General features: G+C 39.2%; 1 protein-coding gene across 1 annotated transcript in view; it reads left to right on the forward strand.

Annotated features, from left to right (window-relative positions):
• LOC124161160 (arginine-glutamic acid dipeptide repeats protein) overlaps window positions 1-25,962 on the forward strand; it is an 80,779-nt gene that overhangs the window by 50,419 nt on the left and 4,398 nt on the right. Inside the window, exon 4 of the mRNA XM_046537392.1 lies at window positions 10,572-11,177. Within this exon, the coding sequence (XP_046393348.1) occupies window positions 10,572-11,161 (590 nt within the window). The 3' untranslated portion in view covers window positions 11,162-11,177. The remainder of the gene's footprint in view (window positions 1-10,571; window positions 11,178-25,962) is intronic.

Here is a 25,962-nt window from a genome sequence, read left to right on the forward strand (position 1 = left end):
ATCACTTCATGTCAATCTGAGAAGGAGATGGACTAGATAAATTTACGAATAGAATCAAAATTGAATAGAAGAGGAACTAAAATAAGAATGGATGAACACACAATCTAAACAGACCTATTGACCGTAGAACAGAGATGGTGTATCCGAGTCGATCCGCGAAGAAAATGAGTTCACTAGAAAATTTTGGCTTCAAATGTGATGTCGTCTACAAGTGAGAGTGTTTATGAGCTCACCTTGAAAATTCTACTTTTATTGGTACCATTTTTTTAATAATTCCTATCCTCGATTACTTTCTCCGCATCTCGGCTATTAATTTAATAGAGAGTCCTGGAGCGCCACGAAGAGACGATGAAAATCGTCCCGAAGAAAAAAAAAAGAACACTTAACACTTCAGGGAAAGTTGGAAAATGACGTGAAAGTGATAAGTCGCGATCATTCGAAGAGGTGAAAATACGAACAAATGGCCGATCAGCACGTGAGGGAGGTGGTAAACACATCATGCATAAAATGTACCCCCAAAAGTTCCTATCAAAATTAGTATAGCTTAACACACAATTACAGTTAGAGAGAGTGGGTAAAGGAAATTTTAGTTTCATCTAATGGCATGTACGACTTTTTTGTCTTTTATTACAAAATGTTTTTGATTACCCAATTTTCATATCAAAAACACCCCCTTACAAACAGAGGTCCTCTAACATTACCATACTTTTATTTTATGACATGGCATTTCCTTCTTCACTTTCTCTTTATATTTATGGATGCAATGGTTTCACGTAAGATCCCGGTAATAGTGAAATTTGAGAAAATATTCCATCAATGTATAAAAATTGATATTAAATTAACTTTCAGCATTTAATTACCAACGATTGAGATGGAAAACATGGTCTACCAATGAATCAATTGGAAAAAAGGATTGATTTCCTTTCTAATTAGTCATTAAGATAAAAGAATTTCAAGGTGATGGAATCCTTTTAACGGCATATTTTCTCATCCGCCTACTTCTAGATAGAATAGAATCATAAAAGGCATTTCAGTGGAAATAAAATCTCCGAAATCGAGTGAATATCCACACAACAGCCTGAAAGTGATGGGTAATGCCCAGTGCACACATAGTATACCTCTGAATCATTCTCCAGATGTAATACGTGGCACTCGGCATTCCCATCGAGACCAAAACTTGTTTTCTAAACAGGCTTATCAAACTTAAACAGACAAAAGATTTTCTAATCAAAACATCACACCCTCTTGCATACAATCTTGAAAAAACGCAACCATACGGTATGCTCACCGAAATCGTACAAAGCCAAACATGTTTTAAACACCAAGGTTAAACGTATTCTCAAAATAATCACAACTGAGGTATATGCTGAAATTCAATAGAATCTCCTTGATTGCTAGCACAAAGGAGAAATTAAAATAATGATGACAGCTTAGTTTCCATTTGAATGTTTTTCAGGGTTGATTCCATTCATCACATGCAATTCGCGATATTCAATTTGAACCCGGAATTCTCATCGAGACCAAAAATCGTTTTCTAAACAGGCTTATCGAACTTAAACAGACTGAAATTTTTCAAAATAAAACTTTGCATCCTCATTCATGCAATAATCTCGAAAAAAAAATAAATAAATGGTATGCTCCCCAAAATCAAACAAAACCAGACGTATTTTGAACTTAAAGGTTTGACGAATTCTCAACAAAATCACAATAAGAGGGATGTGCTGAAATTCAAAGGAATCTCCTTGATTTCTGGCGCACTAATGAAATTAAAAACAGGGATGTTTAATGCTTCTTGCTTAGTTTCCATTTAAATACTTTCGAGGGAAATGGATTCCTCCTTGTTAGGAAATATTTTACTTTCAATCAACTTGCGTATTGATAATATTCCCATCGGCTGCAGAAGAGGAATTAGTCGACAAATATTAGATGGTTATTTTTCATTGGCTTAAAAACAATTTCTCGTTATTGCACTTAGGTCTTGAGGTGTCATTTACTCTTTCATGATTACATAAAAATTGCAAAAAGCTCGAATCAGAATAACTATAAAGTACCTCATTTTTATGAAAGTAAGAATTAATGAAACTTTTTGACGGTATTTAATAATAAGTTTTTCGGTCAACATGCAGTATCAAGCCACTTACATGGTTACAATTTCATTTCCTTTAGAGGTGGCATGATACATGATCGCAAATCATGGAATAGAGGCAGGTGCAGAAACATAAAGATACCTTGAAATCAAATATCCGAACTTCACATCTTCTTTTAAGCTCGCATTGCGAGCCCACCCTTGGCTACCAAGGATGTCTTTCCCTTGGCTTAAATTCCACGGGTCTAAATTAAGCCATAGAAACTAAGCACGTGCTTGCAAAGCAGCTACATCGAATACTTTTAGGGTATAATTACAAATGACCATCTTCACAACACTTCGTATCCTTATGAGCTGAAAAATGTTTTTTTCCAAAACAGGCCGATAACCAATGAACTTGACACACTTTAACCTTCTTAAAGGCCTTTGAGAAATTGGAGCGGATCTCCGGAGAAAACGTAACTTACTTCGGAATGAAACGAAATGGACCAATAGCAAGAAAATTCTCAATATTTACGGCTAAATTTGGAATATCCTGACTTTCTATCGCATACCAGTTATTATAAGCGTTATGGCTCGAGCTTAAGATAGTCGGGATATCGTTTTACAAGAGACGAATGCAGCTGTTTTAATGTATTACGATTAGCTGAGAAAAATCAGGCTACCGTGGTTAAATCAGAGTACTTTAATCCTTAAACTGTTATTCAGTTTAAATCATGATCAACTTCAATGAACAGATGCACTACTGAATACATCAAAATTACCACAAGAAGACATCAAAATTACCTTAAAAGGAAACATCTGTGACCTAGTGGACACTGTCAAAATAATACGACTATGTTGCAGTTTATGACCACTTCATTATAATTACTTTTAGAACGTTGGGGATTAGTTTTTGCGGTTTAATCATTAAAGTTGTTTCGTTGTAATTAACCCTGAGGAGGATCCAATAATGGAGCAAAACGTTGATAGTAAACGTTGAAGAATTATCACCTAAGTGGTAAACCCTCAATAACTCATTTCCATCAATTATAAATAATTCAGGCGATAATAAACATTGAGGAGGCCGCATGTTTTGCAACCCGTTGGTTGCTATGATATTAACATCGTATAGGAACCCATCAGAGCGCACCGCCATATGACAAATACTTCGTACTTCAAAATCTCAATCTTCCAAGTCGATCACGCCTATGCAGCTATACTGATGTCAATATAAAGTATAACACTAGGAACATAATACATGCATGTAGCATCATTTAAATTAATGGTTAATAGAGGGAATAAATGTATAGAGCCAAATCCGTCCAGGTCATGTTACTTCATATCTTCCGGTCTCGCGTAAAACATGGTAATACACGTTTCGACATGCTACCCGAGAAAGTTGAAGGTCTGGTGAAAATAACTCTTGACTAGAAAGCCTAGCATTGTCTGAAGTCATTTTGTAGGAGGTGACTAAAGAACAAGCAATGACAACAGCTAAACAGCGTAGATTGGTATCTGAAGTATATAGATCAAAGATAAAAGCAGTTTACCGCACCTCATTCAGGCTTGAAAAACTCAGTTACCGTCAAAAATGATAAACATATGCTAAAGAGGACGTCTAATGATATGTCTGAATATGTGCTTCTCATCCGAAAAATTACCGATGTGAATTTCACTATCTATCTACGGGCAATGAACACCTTGAGGGAAGTTAAACTCACGCAAATATCCCTATTGACATGGTAGTGAGTGTGGCTTCATCCGGTTCCTTCGATTTTGCCTGCTTTCTATAAAAAGTCAGCCAACCATACCTCATAAAAGAGGCAATTTTCACAGAAATTAAGTCCAATTTAGATATATCTTCAGATTATAAATTTCAAAGTTCCAAAGAGGAAAGCGGAAATAATTGAAAATGACTAGCACCAGCAACTTTGGAAAGATCAGAAAGGAACCTCTCGTAGCACAAAGAAAACTTTTAGGAATAAATAATAAAACTACTGCGAATCAGGGATTTTCATCCCTATGCCTATAAAATCATCATTTGCGAGGCTGGCCCCCCAACCCTGAATGTGTGATATTCTCACGTTTGTGACTAAATTCGAGGTTAGCTGTACCTTCACCTATCCGAACCATTCTTCGGGACGAATCAGTGAGAGAATGAGTGAGGTGCAGAATATGATTTTTGAGGCAACCATATTCTCTGCAATGGCGGACTCAAGATACAATATCTACTCATCACTAATCATCATCACTGGTAAACAATCCAAAGATTGGTTTGATGCAGCTCTCCACTCAATTCTCTTATCAGCTAATCTTTTCGCACATATGTATTTCTTCTCTTTCAAATCCTTCTTTACCAGTACCATATATTTTTTCGATTACCACTGATAAATTGCGATAAAATATTCGTATTAGTATTTTTGGACATATAATTTTCAGACGTTGCCAATTTTGTTTAGGTATATACAGTAAAACACCATTTATCTAACTTAAAGAGGATAAAGATCTCATCGTTGATATTTTCCGGGTTAATCTTTGAGTATAAAAAATAGACTAGCAACGTCGCTGGGAAATGAATTTATAATCACATCTCAAGAGCTAAATTAATGCTTTCAATTAAATTGAAAATAATATGGATCGACGACGATGAATGTATTTGATTACTATATACATATATGCATTGATAAAATTACTTTAAACAAATTAAAATTCGGAATGGCGGATGAAGATTAAGTACACCGTCCGTCGGATAGAATGTTAATCTTAGGTTCTCTGGGATTTTTGCTAAAATTCAATAAAAACCGACGCCGAGTTTCTCTCCACTTTTCCTTCCTTCCTCAGCATTGCATCTGACCTCGACAGACAGTCTCTTCAGCCAAATATTAAATCATATCAGTTTTTCCCATAGTTAATTTCATAGCATGAGCTCATTTACCATGTGACATTTCCGAGCATCCATTGGCTATTTTTCGCAGCTTTGGAATTATATGCACCTCCATGATATTATTTAGCATAATATAATAGGGAATATTCGGAATTTCTACAAAATCATGCCAGATATGATTAAACTGAGCTCATTCGCAAAACCTGACTTTGTAATATTTACGATTATTTCCCGTTTTTGAAGGTTTTTGGACCTTTTAAGTTTTCTTGGATATTTCACTATTACTTATATCAGAGAATATATGCTTGGTGTATATGATGTACCAAGTATATATTATTTACTTGGAATAAGTAATAGTGAAATATCCTAGAAAACTTATAATGGAATACCACAAAGTTAAAAATGAGTTATTGCATTTTTTGGACCTTATCACCACATTCAAAAGCTGCTATCAATAAAGATATTGAGAAAATCAAGGCCTTAGGAGTTTGGCGAAAGACCTCATGAGCATTGTAACCACCTCTGATTTAATTGAGCGTAAATTCCGAATATTCCAAATAATATTTAGTTAACATTTTATCATCATAAAAGTGCATATTGTATTCTGAAACTGCGAAAAAAGCAAGTGGTTGCCATTATTTCACAATATAAAAAATAAATAGGTCTAGTAATGGTTTATACGTAAGCTACATTTCAAGCTTGGTGAGAGTCAGGAAAAGTACGGGCGAACATCAGTTTCTGTTTTTGCAACGCGGGGGCAAAAAAACAAACGCAAAAGAAACAGTTCCGTGGGTAATGAAAGCGCGGATGAGATGGATGAGAGAGTACTTATGTGGCTCTGATGCCGTCGCCGCTCTCTGCCTCGTCTTGGGCATACCATCCTGGGATTCGCTTCCGACCTGGAATTCGGAACTTTCGCCGTAACCTTTCATTTCGCAGAAGGCCGTTTCATTTCCCTCCACGGCCAGGGAAGGAGCATCGCTTTATACGGCTGAGGGTGACACGATGCAATAGCGTGGGACGAGCATTTTGTAACGCCAAGTGCTACAACGCGAAGCGTTGCTCAGCATGCGATTTTGGGACAGAAATAGTCTAAACTCTAAGCGTACTTACATTACCGCGAGCGCCATGCACGCAGCCAGAGGGGACCTTTGGGGGCTCCATTCCTCCCCCGATTTTTTTCACTGCTGGTGACCCCTCTGTACATCCCCTTCAGAGACAACTAGCCCAGGATCACTTATACTCTTAATTTCTCTTAAATATTTAAAGTTGTAGATAGTGATAAGGGACTCGTATCCGAAATTTTATCAAAATTAGATAATATCGACTGCTACCACCAGAGCCCTAATGTTTAAAAAAATTTCTAATTATCACGTGGAACACAGAAACAAACACCTGCGCTAACCAAGCCGTAATAGCTACGGCCGTTCCGTCAAATACCAACGATGACGACAAATGTTAGCATTATGCAAACGAATTTACCAAATATATTATAGGCAACCCGAATACCTCCCAAGCATCATCCACTCTCCCCCCCCCCCTCCTCCCCTTCCCGAAGCAAATTCCTGGCCTGTCGCTCGCTATATGATCGGTTTTCAAAAAAACTTCGCAGCGCGGTGATGAACGCAGAGTGATCGATTTATTACCTAGGTTTTCAATAGAATATTTGAACATCGCATCTCCCCTTGGTACACGCTTCACCCACACCGCCTGCCCACTCTTTCATCACCTCCACGAGATTCTCTTCTCAATCGCGATCATTCAACTTGTACTGATACTGACTATGGGGAGAAGGTGAACGGCAGCAAAAGCCTCTTGCACTATGAGGGGAGCGTAGGGAAGAGAAGACGGAGAGAAACTGCGCCCGCGTTAGCGCCGGCGCCAAGGGGGCCGTTACTGAACGCTCCATCCGACCAGTGGCACAGCGAGGGGGGGGGGGGTTTGGGGGATAACTCCCCCCCCCCCCCCCAGAACTCATAAATTTCTTTAAGTTAAACCCATTACATTGCATTAATGTTAATAACGATTTTTTTGTAAGGATTTATAGAATATCCCTCAGAAAGTCGTAAAACTCACTATTTATCCTAATTTTTCTCTGGGAGGGCCCCGCACCTCCCGCTTACCCTGGCGGGTATGCCATACCCTCAGACACCAATATATTAGTTGCGCCTAAAACCCCTCCTAGCCTTAATTCCTAGCTGCGCCCCTGCATCCGACAGATGGCGTACTTCATGAATGCAGCATGAATGAAATATTATTTTTATCTGTCCTCATGGATGGATAAATTGGGTAAATACGCGCAATTATTAGCAATTTCTAGCGTTCCTACATAAATTTACAAGTCACTTTCTAAAACATAAATCTAAAATAAACTTACGGAATGACCAATGAAGTAAATGGCACCGTCTGTTAATGGAGAGTTTTTAATTTACGGTACGCCATGATTCTCATGGTTTCACTTAAATTTTAAAAACACTCAACCTAAGTTCTGCAGGCAGAGTAGCGACGAAATCATCATATTATTAAATATCGAACGTAATAATTCAAATATTCATTAAAAATAATTGCATGATTGAATGATCAATTTTTATCTTATCAGTTTCCGTAGGGAACCAGCGGTTATTTCCACCAAGGATGACTTTTGCCGATAAAAAATAATTTGGCTGAATTCACAAGTCAAAGATAAAATGAAAGTTAAAAAACTGCATTGAAAAAGAAGAAAATCAACTGTAAAGAGAGCGATGAAGGATCCACTTTCAGAAAAAAATGACTCCACTGATTGTAATACCATCGTGAAATGGTGTCTATGGGCTATTGATAGAAAGGCTGGACCATAACCGCGCAGATAATATGCTTCATCATAGGTGCGTTTGATTTATGCCACGTAGGTTTAAATTCAGCACCAGTTAAAGAGAAAGCGCTCCATCTTTGAGGACGATAATGCGCCCGTTCATGCATTTACAATTTTAGCAGCAAAACACTGACCCACATTTCAAAGTGCCTCTACGTAAAACACGGCCGAGTTAGCATTACGGCAGGTATTTCTCCTTTCAAATCTGTAGATGTTAATTAAACAGCACATAGATCAATTTTAGGGATTTAAAAAGAGAAAAAATATTTTAGCAGAATAACGTACTCTACTAGAAGAATATTTGTTTACTTAACAAAAGGTGCCAATATTGAAATATAAAAAATGTTCTGACAGGGAATCACTCGCAAAACATGCCGCGATCCTTGTGAAGTATACAACAAGTTGACATTTCACACCATATTGAATTTTTGAAAAATTCTCAAAGCACATTTAAAAATTTCCTTAGTTTGTCATGAACACGGAACGGCCACTACTTCTCTCATCCAAAAAAATAACAAGCAAAACTTTAATTAATTACTTTATTATCGATTATTCCAAACCAAAAAAACTATTGCTAAGAATTGTAAGTGCTGAAAACCATTCAACTATTGCTTTCGAAGCATAGATGAAAACATCATACAACTAAATAGCAAATGTAATACCAATCAAAAAATCACAAAAATAATTGTATGAATGGACGAACAATTTTAGTCGGATCAGTCTCCAAAAGAAAGCCGTGTTTATTTAAACCAAGAATGAATTTTTTCAATAAAAAAAGGCAGTTGGCCAAACTGTGAATCTAACCCCATCGCTGTTTACTCAAGTTATAATTAGTTGTGCACTTTTGCACATGACTAGGCACATAGTTACTATTTTATGCAATACTTTTAAACTTACGAATCCAAACCGAAGGTTGATTTAAAATAACAAACCCTAGTGATGATAATTTAGAAAAAAAGCTACTCTTAAACTTTTAAATGACATGAAAATATAGTCGAGGTATTGCCAAAATTTTCGTTCCAAAGATGATGTCTCTGCGTTCACACGCAGGCCCGTGCCGGGCCGCCGGTACGTATCCCGGTGCCCCCTCCAGCCTGGAAATCTTTGACGCCCGCCTGTTCCGAAACGGACAAATTATATGTACAGTCAGAATACCAACATTCAGCAGTTTACTTGATTTCAATTACGTCTCATTTAACAGCATTATTAACACTGTCGTGAGTAAACAAAATAATAATTTAAATGAACATACTTCAATCTTGTAAGATTCAATTCAATCTCAAGAGGGTAGGGATAAAAATTTCAAAATTTATTTATTACATTCCACACCCCCAAACCCCGGTAGTCCTACCCCTGCATAGTGCTGGCGCCCTCTTGCCATGGCAGTCCACCGCCGGAAGAAGAGGTTCCAGCACGGGATGTTCATACGCATATGTCTAACAAATTGAGTACATTACCAATGGAGTTCCATAAGTAAGACTAATCTCAAAAAATTATACATAAACCTCAACATCAAATTATGATCTAAACGTTGCAGCTTTCAAATACGTACCTAAATTGAGATGATCTTTCAGATTGCATTTCTTGTGCAGCACACTATAAAACTAGGTCACCCGCGATTTCAGTCAGAGGGAACACGAATAGCTAAACACGGCGCAGTGTCTATCTATTCGTGTACCCTCGCAGCAAAGACTTCTAAGTGCCGAGGCGGCATTTCTCAGCACTAGAAGGCTAGAAAATAATTGTTGGTCAACCATTGAGTTGCCCTCAGTTACTTGGTATCACATACATTTCCAGTAAATATTTTCCTTTCGAGGAAGGAGCATAAAAAGTGGCTCTACAGGAGGGGGAGGTTTTGAATGTTGAATCAAAACCCCGGAGATTTAGAGGTTTTTGATCGATATCTCATAGAGTTATTAGATCGATTAAATATCAATATTCTTACTGGAAATTGCTGTTAATTCAAAAAATAATTTTATATATTCTATTTTAACATATACATTTACAAAAGAACTCATTCACTACAAAGGTTTTTATTCACAAGCACCCTTTAAATGGAGAGAGAATTGCGGATGAGCCCAGTCAAATAATGGCATCAGAATCGTAATCTGGCAACACACTAGAACCACATGCATTCGTCAAAAAGCAATTTTAATACCAAAAAGGAGTATTCACAGTTCAACAGCCTCGTAAAAAATATAAACAGTACCTCGTCACCGCACCAAGGGTAACGCTCATTGAATCCATATCGTCCGGTGGACACCACTTATTCTGCATTCGAATTTTAAGCATCATTCCTGCATTGTTTTAAAATTGATGACTTCGTATTTAAGAAGTAGGAAATTCTGTACATTCATGATGAAATGGCAAAACTTTGTATTTTCAAAATCATTAAGCCACAGTAAATTTAATCACGTTACGCTATTAAATACATTTCTGTAGAAAATACGAAGTTTTGCACTTCCATCATGGCTACATTAATTTATATCAAACGAAATTTTTACCACAACCTTCACCAATTCACCCAATAATATCCATTTACGTCCAACAAAGTTTAATTCCGAGTATGGAGTGAAGTGCATGAAAATTACCCGCCGGTGTCATAATCTGGAGTGTCTTCTCTTTACCAAACCAACCTTCCGTTTGAAGCACTAATCAAAGACATTTGCTAGAGGGAACAATCTATTTCATATTTTACTGGCAAAAATTATTCCTATTTCACTCCTGAAATTTTTCAACCAAATCTTTTCTTCTCCTATTCTTCGCAGTGCCCAATGGTGTACAAGCCGGTCTGCTGGTCCTCCGACCAATCAACGTACCTTCCAGCGGCGGCGGTGGTAGCGCCGGCCTCAGCGGGCACTTCGCCGAGCCACCCGGCAGCTACGAGTCACCCCAGCAGGTCTCCCCAAGCTACGAATACAACATCCAGGGCTCGGCAGGGAACTACGGTGAATCCGCCGGCAACTACGCGGGCAATTCTCCAGGGAACTACGGCGGCTTCGCGGGTCCCTTGAGCCCAGCCGCCTACGAAGGCTTCGGCGGACACTCCGACCTCTCGGCCAGCTTCTCGCAGTCCGCTTTGCAGAGCAACCAGAATAAGAGGGCCAACCCACTGCCACAGAGGCCGCAGCCTCAGAGAGCACCGGTGTACCACAGCGCCCCGCGCTCGCCGCCACATTCGCCGCAGTACCACCAGTTGCCCCTGCCGGGGGAGTCTATCAGGTCGGGCCCTCCGAGGGTGTTGCCCCAGAGGAGCGTACCGCCCAGGGCAGGCCCGCCGCCCCTGACCATTGTGGCCGGCCCTTCTCCGCCGAGGGGGTTCTACATCCCGAGGACGGCCTTCGGCCAGAGATTATAGGACTAAACTGTGATTGGTAAGGATTAAAGCACTTCATCATCATTACTGATCAACAATCGTAAGATTTGTTTGACGCAGCTCTCCACTAAATTCTCCTATCGCCTAATCTTTTCACACCTACGTATTTTCACATCCTTCTTTACTTCTTCCATACATTTTATTCCAAGTTTTCCTTTTCTGTTCTGGCCATCCACTTTTCCCTCGACGATTGTCTTCATTAGGCCATCATATCTCAAGTGCGGCCTGTAAGGTTGTTCTGTCTTCTTATCAAGGTTTTTATGAGGCTTCTGTAATCTCCTACTCTCCTTAGGACTTCCTCATCACTTACTCGGTCGATCCATTTGATCCTCATCATTCTTCAGCAGCACCATATTTCCAAGGCTTTCACCCTTGATTTCTCCGCGGCTTTCATTGCCCATACCTCATTTCCGTAGAGAATCATCCCCCAAATATAAGTTCTGATAAATTGTTTCCTTACTTCCATTTTTAAATTTCCCGCTAGAAGTAGATCTTTCTTTGGTGAAATGATCTCTTCGCTTGGACTATTATGCTGATAATTTCTTTCTAGCGTCTTCCATCGCTAGTGATGCAACCTAATTTATCAAGGCCTCATTTTCTTCTCAGTAGACCGATAAAAAACTTAAATAAAAAAAGTCTAAAAACATAATTGAATGATCAATGTCAAAATGATACCCCTCGTATTATTCATGCTAGAATAAATGGCCACGATCAGTAGAAAACAATCCTTGGATTGGTTCGACGCAGTAGTATAGACCACCAATCTTTTCATACACTAATTTACCTCTTCTGAGTATACCCTCCATAACCCGCACCATATATCTTAGGCCTTCCGTTTCCAATGCGGTTCATCTCGTATTCTTGTCCTTCAACAAATGTCTTCCTTAGATTATCACGCATCATGAAGTGTACTACAAAATCTCATTATAGTTTTCATAAGGCTTATTTATTTTCCACTCTTCTAAGCACCTCCTCTTTAAACACTCTGTCGGGTCTGGTAACCATGGTTTCCCATTTTCGGGAGAAAGGGTCTCTGAGACACCCCCTCCAATCAAAAACTGTTAACGGAAAATGGAAAGATGATACCAGCCTACAACTCTAGCACTTCAAATAGGGCTGAACCCGACCCTATACAATAAATTATGCAAGCGGCCGATGATGACTAATTTCCGATAGAAAAGGTCATCATCAGGAAAGAAGCATCAGAAAATTTTATCGCAAAAAACAGGCATTAGATCTGACAACAGCAATGAAAATAATTATCAATTATTTAGCATTACTGCAAAGAACCTTTACAGGAATAAATATAAAGATTACGCCCAAGACAGCTTCGCGGGAAAGCCCTACTGTCCCATTCTATGAATGAGTAACTCCGTGTTGCACAACATAAGTAAGCGTAGCCGAAACGGACACGATACCTCGACCTACGGTTTAGTTAGGCAAAGCATGATATCAATCTGGCTGACCCAGTTCAGAGTCGAAAGAAAACTGGCAGCGAATTAAAACCTTGCTGGTCAACTAATAGGCCTGCATTTTAGATCAAATTCGCGTGCAAGTCTCCCTCTCCGTTTATAACAAAGTAAAAGGCATTTATGATATTTCCTTGACAGTATCCCACTTTTTTCAGCTGAGTTCTGTATCGTCGTTCTTTTAAGGCCCGATTTAGATCCTGGTATACTCAACAAGCCGCAGATAAGAAAGTCAAATTTCCCTTCCAAGTTGAACCATGAGATCGTGCAAATATTGCGTGTTTCGGTAACTTCACAGTTTTCGGCGAAGCTACGGGTCGAGCTTAAATATTCCATTGCATCTAGGACCTTTAAATATTGGTTCTTATTGTACGTCACCGAGGTATCGGGAACTAAATTTGGTAATAAATAATGAGTACTGGCAACAGCAATAAATAAGAATTATAAAACTTCACACCGTTGCACTTCAAAAATTTGAAAACATAGAAAGTTCTGCATTTACATCCAAAGATCTTGTGCATTACACTTCCATAATTTGCATGTAACACGGTTAGCTACCAATACAACAGCAGAAAATCGATAAAAGGGCATCTTGGGAGACCGAAAATGTATGCCTCCAAATGCTAACCACCTCAAGAGCCAACTGGAACATAAACGTGTCTGCAGTCCTGTGTAGTTGGCTAACACCGTGATCCCTTGGACTTTATGAAGAAGAAGTGGCTAATTTAAATTTTTTCCTGAAAAATTATTGTCTTCGACAACTAGTCAATTTACTACTCAATCTCTGACTGAATTTTTAATTAGTCCTACGTCCCACATCCGTAATTTAGTTCGATTTCAAATAGCTCTGACAATACAATAAACACATCTCGGTCAACATCGGTCGCATTCAATAAACACATCTCGGTCAAGGCAAATGATTTTTCCTTTATGATAAGTTAAAATGTTTAAAAATACGCTTCCGATATTTTCTTATACTTTCCTACACATCAGACTGAAACAAACAATTTAACTTCATAAATCACCTGTCTTGACCAGATGTTTCCGCTTATGATCACAGCTAGAAATGGAACGACAGATGCAAAAAATGAGATCGCCAAGTATTCTGAGTGACCTCAAGGCAAGAGGCAATGTAAAAGTGGCAATGATGAGGCAAAATCAGCAAATTCGACAAAAAATATTACGGAAGGAATGAAAATTGAATGCAAAGTGAGAAACGCAAAAAAATTGTGCACCCAATGAATTAAATTGCATTGTCACTGGCTTATAAAAGTAACAGCCGCTTTCACATGCCAATGACGTTTCCCTCCGCATGTATCCAGCATGTAATTATGAATGATATCTTTGAAAAGGTCTTCAAGAAGCTTATAGTTGCGCAATAGTACCTCACAAAATTAAAATTAAGTCAACGAAAGTTCGCCATACCACATGGAGAGTGAATACAACATAATGAACCGAAAGACTACTTTAATTTCTAATGGCTTAAAATAAATTGCTCGGATGTCTCTTGAACTACCTTTTTGTAACTTAAATTCCGTGAATCATTCGCTGTATCCACTTTTAAAAAATCTAGACACGGGCAAACAAATGATATACCAAAATTTTACCAAACGTTCTATGTCAGCTTAAATTTACTTTCTCAATTACGGATTGCAATTTACCGTAGAACATCTGACTAAATTTAAATCGTCTTATTACAATTCTTGGTCTTCACATTTATCGGAATTATATCATAAGAACTCAATTACTCCCACAGCTCCGTGTAATTAATTTGTTCCGAGATGATAACCAAATCGCCAGAGTAGATGCTAGCTAAACTGTACGACGGGCATTTCCCATTTATCAATTCACCAATATTACCACCATTTGATGGTATATTCCATGCGTCATATATTGTGCTATGACTTTCGTACCGGGTTGAGGCAACGAGCAAAAACTGCCCCACACATTTCGTTTACGGTAAAATTACGGTAACCATTTCATATTACATACGTATTTTTACAAAATTCCTTCCAGTACCTAGTCTTTTCTCCATCAAATGTATTCCAATAATTTTCTTTTCAATCAATTACAAATACGCCGCTCGAATGTCTACCTCTTTGCCGATTCGCTCGTCAAGCATAAAATTTAACATAATCCCCTCCTCATGCATCACAAAAACCTTACATAAATTTTTCTGCCAAATCTCTAATGAGGAATCTATAGTAGGTTCATTAACCCCGTCAAGTGCAGTCATAATGTTTGTACGTTCGTATGAAAGTTGATATCAGACCGTGCGTGACGATAACTGCATCATGAAATGTTTCAGCTATACGTTATTTCTCGAAAACGTATCGACTTTAAGGAATACTAACTCCCTTAGACTATTATTCCCGTCAATTGTTGCTATGTAGTTGGGAGATGTCATTTTTATTAAATAATCTATTTTTATTTTTTCCATACTTTGAAGTGTAAAGAGGGGACACATATTCTTATTTCAAATTCATATTCTCATTTCGAATTATGTTCCATTTCCTCTAAAATTTGAAGTTTTTCAGGTACTTATATTCTTATTGGATAAATTTACGCATTGCGTTCAGAGACGTGAGTGCAAAATTACGTTAACTAGAGCAAAAAACCTCTCACACCATTAACTGAATATCGGTCCACGCGGAACGCAATTTTTTCCATGAATCCCTTCACTGTATCTATCACTCTTGTCCTTTTTACTCCTAAATAACGAGAAGCTACTTATTTTGGAAAACTCATTAAGCTCACTGGGTTTATCAATATTGTCATAATTTTTAGACTTGTCATTCTATTAAGAGATTTATCTATAATTTTCTACATGTTTTGAAATGTAGTAGGAACTTCACATGCTTTCCGGCACAAATTATGCATAGCGTCCAAATACATGAGTGTTGAATTGCGTTCAGTAGAGCAAGAAACCTTTCACGAAACCAAGTTGATACCAGTCCACGCGTGACGATAACTGTACCATGAAATGTTTCAGTAATACGTCATTAAATTCTCGATAAGGTGTCTACTTTAAGGAATCTCCCTTGGACTACTGATCCCGTCAATTATTGCTATGAAGTTGAGAGGTGTCACTTTAATTTAAGGATTAATTTTTCTTTTTTCCATAATTTGAAGTGTAACGAGGGGACATATTATTTCAAATTCATATTCTCATTTCGCAAAAATTTCGCATCGCAATAACATAAGTGAGTGCTGAATTGCGTTCGCTGAAGCAATAATCCTCTCACGCTATGAACTTCGCATCGGACCACGCGTGACGCATACTTTTCACGCATAACAGCCGTTTTCATCGCCACTCACGCATACATATGTACGTTCCCACTCCCCTATGAGTTAATAGATACGAAATCCGATCACCCCGCCCATAATAGAACGTTCTTTCCAAGCACATTCCGGCAAGGCGTTGACCCGAATACAATGGAGGCGGACATGTTCTCCATCTGAAGTAGTAAGCGCCACTCGCCATCTAGGCAGAGCTACGAAAGGCGTGGGCGAGGGGTGGAAAAAATTAAGTTTACTCGTTCGAGGGAAACCGAAAAGGCCAGCTCTTAAAACGGTCATCAGGTGCGCGCTAGGTTTTATTAGGGAGTGGTAGCATTCCCTGGGCACAGCATTGAGTAAGGGCGAAGAGAGTGGAGGATATGTGAGGTGAGGAATAAGATGTTTCGGAGAGGGTTGGCGTAATCATTCGGCAAAATCCGATTGAGCCGTTGAGAATCTAATTGGTCTCCGACCCCAACTAATTAAGGATTAATTGAAGGGGTCAGAAGCCAAGGGGTACAAGCAGTGGAGGATCTATGGGGGGGCTATAGCCTTGGATATCCAATTTACACTAGACAGAATGGTAATTTTGATCGAACTCCTATTACTACTGGGATGTAACCCCCTACTTAGCCCCCTTTGCACCTATCCTGGATCCGCCACCGGGTACAAGGGATTTTTTTCTCAACAGAGTTAGGTATATAAATTGATGGAAGAAATACACAAATACTTGGTAGCCAAGTGATACGAGTTAGTCTCTGATCTGTGCTGACATCCAGTGGAAAATCAAATGCACTGCTTAATATCTAGTTGATCTCGTTTGTTTTTTTACCAAATTTCTGTACCTAACTTTGTTAATTAAAAAATCACTTGTACCCCTTGGCTTCTCAACCCCTCAATTAACACCGTAACTGAATAAGTATTGCCTATGACAGTAAAATAAATTATGAATTCATCCAAATGTTTGCGTAAAAAGCGTTTGATACACTTTCTCACGTTCTCACGTCTATTTATTTAGAACGTAACATTACAAAGAGCAAAAACAACAGGCAACCACGCAAATTACAACTGAGAAAATTATGAAACCGAGGGTAAATTGAGCAACTGGGTATATTCGACACCTATTGGAAGATAATAACATCACAAGCTAGAAAATCAGTCAATCACCATAATTTCTATCCACCCTTCCGAAAATTGTGAAAACAAAGATTCATCTCCTGTATTAGCATTCCACACTTTATTGCTTTCAAAAAAACTATTATTAATCATAACTGGGAGATGAGATCAGTCCATTTTCTTCCAAAACGTTTCCTTCATAGATAAACGGAACAGTACATAATATGTATGATCAGCACGTAAAAAACGGCTCAGCAGCAGAGATGATTGCAAAATAATATCGTGGGAAGAGAGGAATATCGTCTATAAATGGGGAAGAGCTGGTGAGAGGATCGATAAGCCAGAGTTCAAAGTGAAAATCTACCGAAGGGTCAGATAGGAAGCGTAGCATTGCGTCTTACGAGGAGCGTGAAGGTGTGGAGACAGGAAAAAGCGGAGACGCTGAAAAAGTCGAGAATGAAGATAATGCAGAATGCAAGAAGTGTATAAGGGGGGACGCTCCTTTATCCCCGAAATGATGAAAAAAAAGGTAATAACTACAATCTCAATCAAAGCAATGAACAATAGGGTGGTTTCCTCTTATTTTTTCATTGCCTAAATCGAGAACGTATTTCACGCTTTTAGATTTTTAAATGACGATATCTATTCTTCGCGAGTAAATGAAAAGTGAAAATTTTCAAGCGCGCGAAAACGCGACAGCTAATTGTACGAATGCTGAGAAAAGTCCGAGTGACGTCATTCTGGTTCCGGGTGCCGTTGTGTGAGGCCACCTTGGTGCGAGGCTATGAGCGCCGATTCAGGCTGCTAGCAGGTAGCAGATTACCCCACTAGCAGGCAGCGTTTGGCTTAAATAAGGATTATTAATACCCTATCACACAAAGGAAAATTTCCGACCTAAGGCAATTTTAATAGGTGATTACTAAGAAATGTTTCCCTGAGCTCTGTGCCTCATGCATGCATTGGTAATCTCATACGATGTAAAACTCCTGATTACTCGTATGGTATCTGGGCCTCTATGATGTCACGTGGAGTGGCATCGCATGGGCGCCAATCTGGCCTTTTTCAAATAAGGTTAACATTGACCATTAACATTCGTCTAAACTGGGATTTATAAAACCAAATAATTTGTATATTATGAATACACTAATGGTGGGTAACGAATCGCAATCATTGCCTTTCGTTTTCTTTGATGAAGGAAACTATCCCATTCATGAACTAGTGTTATCGTACTCCATAACTTCAATTCAATTAGATACGTATTTATTCATTCCTGTACCAATGAAAACAGCATCATTGGCCTTTTACAACGGGGTTTTAAACTAAACAATCAAACGTACGCGATCATCACTGCCCTGGATAGAGGCAGCCTACCCATACGGGACTCGAACCCGAGTCCTCTTGTGTGGCAGGTAGGGGCTTTACCCGGCTGCCACCGAGACCAGCAAAATATGTTTTTTATATAGTATCATGGTGTATTTTTCTTAAAATTACTCAACCTAGACATGCATTTATCCTCCCACCCAAAGATAATTCTCTACATTTTGATCACAGTAATGATGTGAGAGAGATGGAAAGGAAACATAATTGGAAAAACTAAACATGGTGGACGACAAGAGGGCAATTCTAGTGAATATTCGGTGGAGATAATAGGATATGGATAGGCGGCTACTTAAGGGCGAAGGGACAGAGCGTAGCCAGGGGGTGGTCCGGAGGGTCCGGACCCCCAAATATAAAAACACAATTATTTTCCTTCACAAAATAAAACAAAATATTGAAAAATCATGAATTTACAAAATATTTCTTTAACAAATCAAGTTTTTTCGATTATGAAAAGTGTTAAAATCAGTTTAAAACTCATTACCTAGTGTCCTGTTTTTCAAAAATTGTCCGCCCTAGTTTTGGACCCTACCCCCACGAACGAAATCCCTGGCTTTTGATCCCTGATTTCTATGCCACTGCGAATGGATGCTGAAAACAGATATAGATGGGTGAATGCTGGGTGAGCGAGGACGGGGCGGGAAGAGAAAACAACGTTCATGGATAAGATCAATATGTCTCAGGTCGAACTGAAGAAAGAATTTCAACGTAGGAGGGGGAAGGCCGATATGATCACTAAAATCACTCCCACATTGAGGACCTCTACAAGGAAACAGACGTAGAATTACTTATTTTTAATTTTCTCTCCCAATAATTTACGTCTCTCAATTAAGCATACAGTAAAGTGGGGTATATTGCCCCCCTTTCAAAACAAATACCGGGATTAGCGTAGGTTTCCATAAAAGCATTGGAATTATTCCGGAATCAAATGGTTCCGAAGTTGACCTCAAGGTGTCGATTACAGCGCAATCAACTCCAGCGTTCCCGTCTACACTTACAGTGATAAATTGAAAGGAAAATTCCGAAAGGAGGGAAAAAGGAATAAGTAACTTGAATCAAAGATAATTGAGAGAGAGAGAGAGAGAATACTCTATTTCGTAATCCTAATAAAGAATTTTTAAAACAAAAATTTGAGACATACTCGGAGGCAACTCAGCCTCGTATGAGCGTTCTATAAATTTATAAGAGAAAATTCTTCCGAAATGTGCAAATATTCCAATATTTAGCGGACCATTTTTTAATAAATACAAACAAAACAAGAAAAGATTAACTTATATAGGCAACTCGACAAGACAATTTATCGGTGCAGAATAAGAATAGAAAGGAGAGAGGTAGAGGAGGAATAGGTTAAAATAGGAACTGCCCCACTGAAACCGAGAGGACTTTTCCAAGCATTATGTATCGCAACCCGTATCGTATCGAGAGCGTTAAAGGGGGTTCGAAACCTTTTTTTCTCTCCTCCAGTCTCTCCACCAACACAACTACCCCCGTCCCTTCGGGAAGGAAACGGGGTCAGCGAAAACCTGTCCGCGACGTTGAGGCCGTCGACCCCGCGGGTGACTCCTCCCTTTCGCAGGCCCGGAGGTCCCGCTCCTTCCGCGGTCTTTCGCCGTCCTCCGCCGCCACCCGGTTGTGGGTCAGAGATCGGCCGGCGAGCGGGGAACTTTCTATAGAGAAAAAACCCAATCCTCCTTCGGCTAGAGTACCTACCCCTCCGCCCTCCCCATCCCCACCGTTCCGTACCCAGCATCTAGCCGTTACAGACGTGCGTGGCTGACCCAATGACAGATAGAGCTCTTATTGGTATTATGGGGACGAAAGTGAGACTGATTTCTGCCACGTAACCTCGCGATATGCACTTTGATTAAATTTTAGTTTATGCAGATATTAGCCCTTTCAGTCATAGTGTCCATTAAAATGGACATGACAAAGAGGAATTAAACCTCCCAATTTGCATACTTGTACATAAGTAATAATTATGGACAGATACCATCAAATTTACTTCGCGAAAAATAGCCAATCTTTTTGGGGAAGTGTTTATTTCGTCATAATTAAGTTTAATAAGCAAAAAGAACAATTTTCATCAACGTAGAGAAATAGGCTCAAGGAAACCGGGTGAGTAGATCTTTTGAATGCTGAGTGCTGATCGATGGGCAACGGGTTCGATTCCCAATAGAACCTTCGGGTACTCCAACAAATGTCCTGCTGTACGAGGTGGAATAAGGAAAGTGGCTGGCCCTTCGATCATAAATGAGTGAAACATGTCAGTATACAAATAAAAAGACATGAAACTGGATGTTAGATAATCTTTAGGTTAATCCTTTGAGTCACAACGATATATGAATCAAAATCTTAGCCTTTAGGGATGATGGAAGACTGTTGTAGTCGGTAAAAAAGTGAATAAGCAACATTATTATTCTACCGATAAATGTATGTTTCCATGGAGTACTTCAGAAACATTCTGGGACCCTACCCTTCCTTCAAGAACTCCCCTCTTCAATTCACTATAAAGCCTACTCCCGTTCATTCCACCTAAAACATCCTATTCTCTTCCTTCCTCTCCCACGTTTACCCAACATTCTACCCTCGAACATTGTTTTCAACATCCCTCCCCGCTAAATACTCCATTCCATACCTTATGTCTCCTCCGTATCTCTTATACAAGTTGCTTCCCCTCATCCAACATGCCCAGCACTCGTCGTTCCATCTCCTCTCCGTCCACTTCACCTTCTCAATTCTTCTCCACGCCCACATCTCGACCGCCTCCAGTCTCCGGCAATCTAGGCGCCTTGTAAAAATTTCCGCTTAACAACAGCAATCTATAATAATTTTCCTGCACCCACCATTTTCGTTACAAAATTCTTCCGGAAACTATTAATTTAAAATATTTTTCCGCTTCATGCACTTTCGCATTGATACATTAAACTTGTTTGATTAATTGACTGAATTGAGTTATGGAGCCATCGTTAACTTAGGCCCAAACTCGAGAATTATCTTGATAAACCAAGGGCGTACCCAGGATCAAAACTAGAGGGGAGCAAGCCGCGGTAGTTCAATTTATATAACAGAAAAGGTAATGAAACCAAAATTTCAAGAAAATAATAACAGCGCTTTATTAGTTTTTAAAATTATTTGATTCGAAAAAACGTTTTTATCTTAATTACATGTTTTGTACTTGCATCAATTTTCTTGAATTTAAAGAAAAATCTGTTCAAAATTTTCGTTTTGAACTAAATTTACCTTTCTTAAACTGTCCCCTCCTGCCCCCCCAGTGGTTACGCCCATGTGATAAACCTCAGGGTTGTTGGAAATTTTATAATATGCCGAAGATTCTCTGATAAACAAAAGAATAATAATACGTACAAATGACTAATTTTTCATTTTCAGTAATTTCATGGCGATAAATTCATTACATATCGAGATAAACTTTTCAAACTCGACGATTTTCTGTAATCATGCGGTAATATAGCACTGGTTACAGCCTCCACGACACCCGGCGTTGCGGCACTGAAAGAGCATCTACGTGAAAATGGTCTCGAGCCTTTTTTTTCATTTCGAAGAAAAAAAAAGTCTCTACGACTCAAATGGTAAGGAGACAGTGAGCGTCTGGGAGGAATTCTGACAAATTCGGAATACATTCCATAGATGAGGGAAAAACGAGGTTACATCCTCCGCAGAGATTTAGCTTGGGAAAATGCAAAATAATTCCAGCATGCTGCTCGGCTTACACTAGGAGAGGCAGTTTACCGCAGCAGGAGAAGCACGCAAGACAGTCGTTCAGTTTAGAGTATACCTTTTAGTCTTCCAGTGTTATCGTTAACTTTCGAACGATTTTCTCCACCATAGGTACAGCATCATCAGGGTTTTATATGAAAATTCTTTTATTTTTCGCTGTTTATTTCTCATTTCTCCCTAGAAGTATCTCACTTTACTTTTCAATATGTCATATTAAAATAATAGCGGCAAAACGAAAACAATCACAAGCTTATTAAAATCCCTGATGAAGCCGCAATGAGGTGAAAGAGTTTGGAAAATAATAAAAATGTATTAGAAGACTGTATTAGACTAAAAATTAATACTAGCTACTACCTACTCTCTACAAAATGAAGCAGTTCGCAATATCTACGAACTAATGAAGAATTTGAGTCTTTTCAGGCTTAACCGGTGGTGAATAAGGAATACCGCACGAAATAAATGGTTCCGGGGGGCCGGGCCTCGGAAATTTACACAAAATTCATTTTCATGGTAAAAAGAGAAATAATAACTACAAAACGTTGCCCATTTTTCATTGAATTTTATTAAATTCCTTTGTATCTTCTCAAGTACCTAATAATAAATTTAAAAGGCAGATGAAATTCATCCATATACACAGTGGCGTAACTAGGAATATGCTTCGGAGGGAGATTAGAAGGCCTGGGGGTGCGACCCCCTCCCCCAGGCAACGGGTGGTCTGGGGAAATTTTTTTTTAATTACATACCTGGAAATGCATTTTACGTCATTAATAAATACTCTTTAACTTTAGGAAGATGGAGTTATTATATGCCAGAACTAGAAAATAGTTTTAAATTCTTTTGTTTCTCTGAGGCTTTGGGGGAGATCTATCCCCCCAATGGTTACCCCACCGCATATACATATACTGCAAAGGAAACAGAGTGAGTATCGTTATGACATCTCAGTGAGATTCGAAGAGAGTAAGATGTGAATACTGAACGACGTGAGACTTAGGCCATCTGCATCACCAAAATAGCGACTTTAAATAGTCTCAGTATGAAATATAGTGAAAGGCGCATATTTTTTCCCACGACCTGCAGCCGCAAATGCAGAAGCGCCTCTTACACAAATTTCTTAAGTATTTTCCATGCTAAAAAATTAATGGCAATTGATATGTTTTATTTATGGTTTTTCACTTTCCCCATTAAATCATATATCCTGTATCCACTTCAAAATTCTGCTATTCACAATGGTCTTACATAATACCCATAGTAGGTCACCCGAAATTGCCGCCGAAAACCCACATATCGCAGATTGTACCATAAAACATAAAACTCTGGGGCAAATACCAATGAAACGTTGACACGTGCCCACGTAAATTTTAAGATGCGAGTTGAAGGGTTATATATTAAATATGCCAAGAAGCCCAACACCTTGTGATAATACTACGCGGAAGCATCACTTCCGTTGGGCCAATATATTTCTATGACGAATAATTCGTTCAAAACTTCTTGAAATTTACAGATCATAAAAAGTGGACCCTTGTCAACATTTTCTTGGGTTTAAAATTTGAAAGTTTGAAATCACTATTTTCTAGAAGCAGTTTTTTATTCTTAAAGCACTGGCAAAGAAGTCACTTCCAAAAGGTGAACCCCTTACCATCGCTAACTCCACGCTTTGTGGTAAATGTAGTTTATTCAAAAATTTCAACGAGAACAGCAATGAGATTCAAATCAATTGTGAAGCCCATATTCCCTCGCGTTGCCATTCTTGATAGATCCCAAGAGCCTAGCATCTAGTAGCGTTGAACCTCGGTAAAATTCCCAAGGGAATTTAATAACCTGGATAACGTAGAGGTCTGCGCAGCCAAAGGTCTGTGGTTCCATTCCCGGCCCAAGGGGATTTTTATCTCATGGCGCTTAGTTCAAATTTCACGGTCTTCCACGCGACAAGTTTTAATATCACAACCTGAGATACAAGCGTGTCATTCGTAGCAAAAAATGACTAACGACCGGTCGAGTTTTTAATGTGTCCTCACGAGGGGTCGAATAACTCCCATCGCCGTATACCTACTGTATTTTCCCGTGACGTACGACTTGTTTATAACTCATGTAATCATACGGAAACTTTCAGGGTATGTAGAGCAGCCGACGGTCGACATTTGCCTGAATCAAAAAATGGACATGAAGATACAGGCTAATTTTGACAAGGGTACCTTCAACAATTTCTGGAAAGTTAAATGAAACAGTTTAAGTTTTAAAAAAAGATTTCGTCGCGAAAAATATATCGATCAAATGAGAGTGATGCATTCGATAGAGACAAAAAAACCTGAAAATTTCTCCTCCTACTTCGATGCCTAAAAGAGATTGTGCGTTTCTTAAACGAGTTTATACAGTTATTGGCAACTTATATGAGATTTGTTTGTGGAGTCCTTTTAGCGCTGGACTTGCTTTAGTTTCAATCCGAGCTTTCTTTCTAGCACGCGATGTACCTACCATTGCAGGAATTTACATTACATACATTGTGCATACATGTTTTTTCCGTGCCTACGCAATTTATTACGCGCTCTGCCAACTCCCTGACAAAAATAAACTCCACCATGGTGGGTACAGGAAGGGTACAGGAAGGGTGGCATCCTTCATGGTGGGTAGTTACCCTTGCAGAACCCACGCCCTACCCACCATTAAGGGTAAGGGAAGGAGAGAAAAATCCTTCGTGTACCCTTCCTTGGAACTCCTTCCCTTACCATCCGTGTACCCTTCCTCTACCCACCATTAAGGGTAAGGGAAGGAGAGAAAAATCCTTCGTGTACCCTTCCTTGGAACTCCTTCCCTAACCATCCGTGTACCCTTCCTCTACCCACAATTAAGGGTAAGGGAAGAGGAGAAAAATCCTTCGTGTACCCTTCCTTGGAACTCCTTCCCTTACCATCCGTGTACCCTTCCTCTACCCACCATTAAGGGTAAGGGAAGGTGAGAAAAATCCTTCGTGTACCCTTCCTTGGAACTCCTTCCTTAACCATCCGTGTACCCTTCCTCTACCCACAATTAAGGGTAAGGGAAGGAGAGAAAAATCCTTCGTGTACCCTTCCTTGGAACTCCTTCCCTTACCATCCGTGTACCCTTCCTCTACCCACCATTAAGGGTAAGGGAAGGAGAGAAAAATCCTTCGTGTACCCTTCCTTGGGACTTAGCATTTATAACTGAAGAAAACATATCCTGAAAGACTCTCCTTAGCTACTTTTTCCTGCTAAAGAGTATTGAGTTCCGTACAAGAACGTAAGCAGTCTTTGAAAGCAAATATAGACGGGCTACACAACTAATCTTTAAAATTTCCTTAAGGAAAACAATAGTAGACATATTCAGTGGCGTAGCCAGGGGTGGGGTCCGGAGGGTTCGGACCCTCCGCCCCCCCGAAGTATAAAAACACAATCATTTTCCTTCATAATAGAAATCAAAATATTAAAAAATAATGAATTTAAAAAATATTTCTTTGACTATTGAAGTTTTTTCGATTATGAAAAGTGTTTGAATAAGTTGAATTCCAATCCCAGACGGCACAGAACCCTCCGTATCTAATTCGTATGTACATAGTACCCATTGACTAAGGGGATACTATGCCGCTTCGTCGCTTTTCGTCAATGGATAATTTCCGTTCGCGGCCTGTCGACGAAGCGCGTACGCAGCATGTGAATGTCCGCTACTAAGCACGTACGATTGGATACGAAGCGCGCAGGAACACGGCACTCAGGCTAATCTCAATCGATTAGGTCGACATTAGATATATCGTAACTCGCACGATCGAAAAATGTATCGAACGCAACACAATCG

Source organism: Ischnura elegans, chromosome 6 (assembly GCF_921293095.1).
Source record: "Ischnura elegans chromosome 6, ioIscEleg1.1, whole genome shotgun sequence".
Taxonomy (NCBI): domain Eukaryota; kingdom Metazoa; phylum Arthropoda; class Insecta; order Odonata; family Coenagrionidae; genus Ischnura; species Ischnura elegans.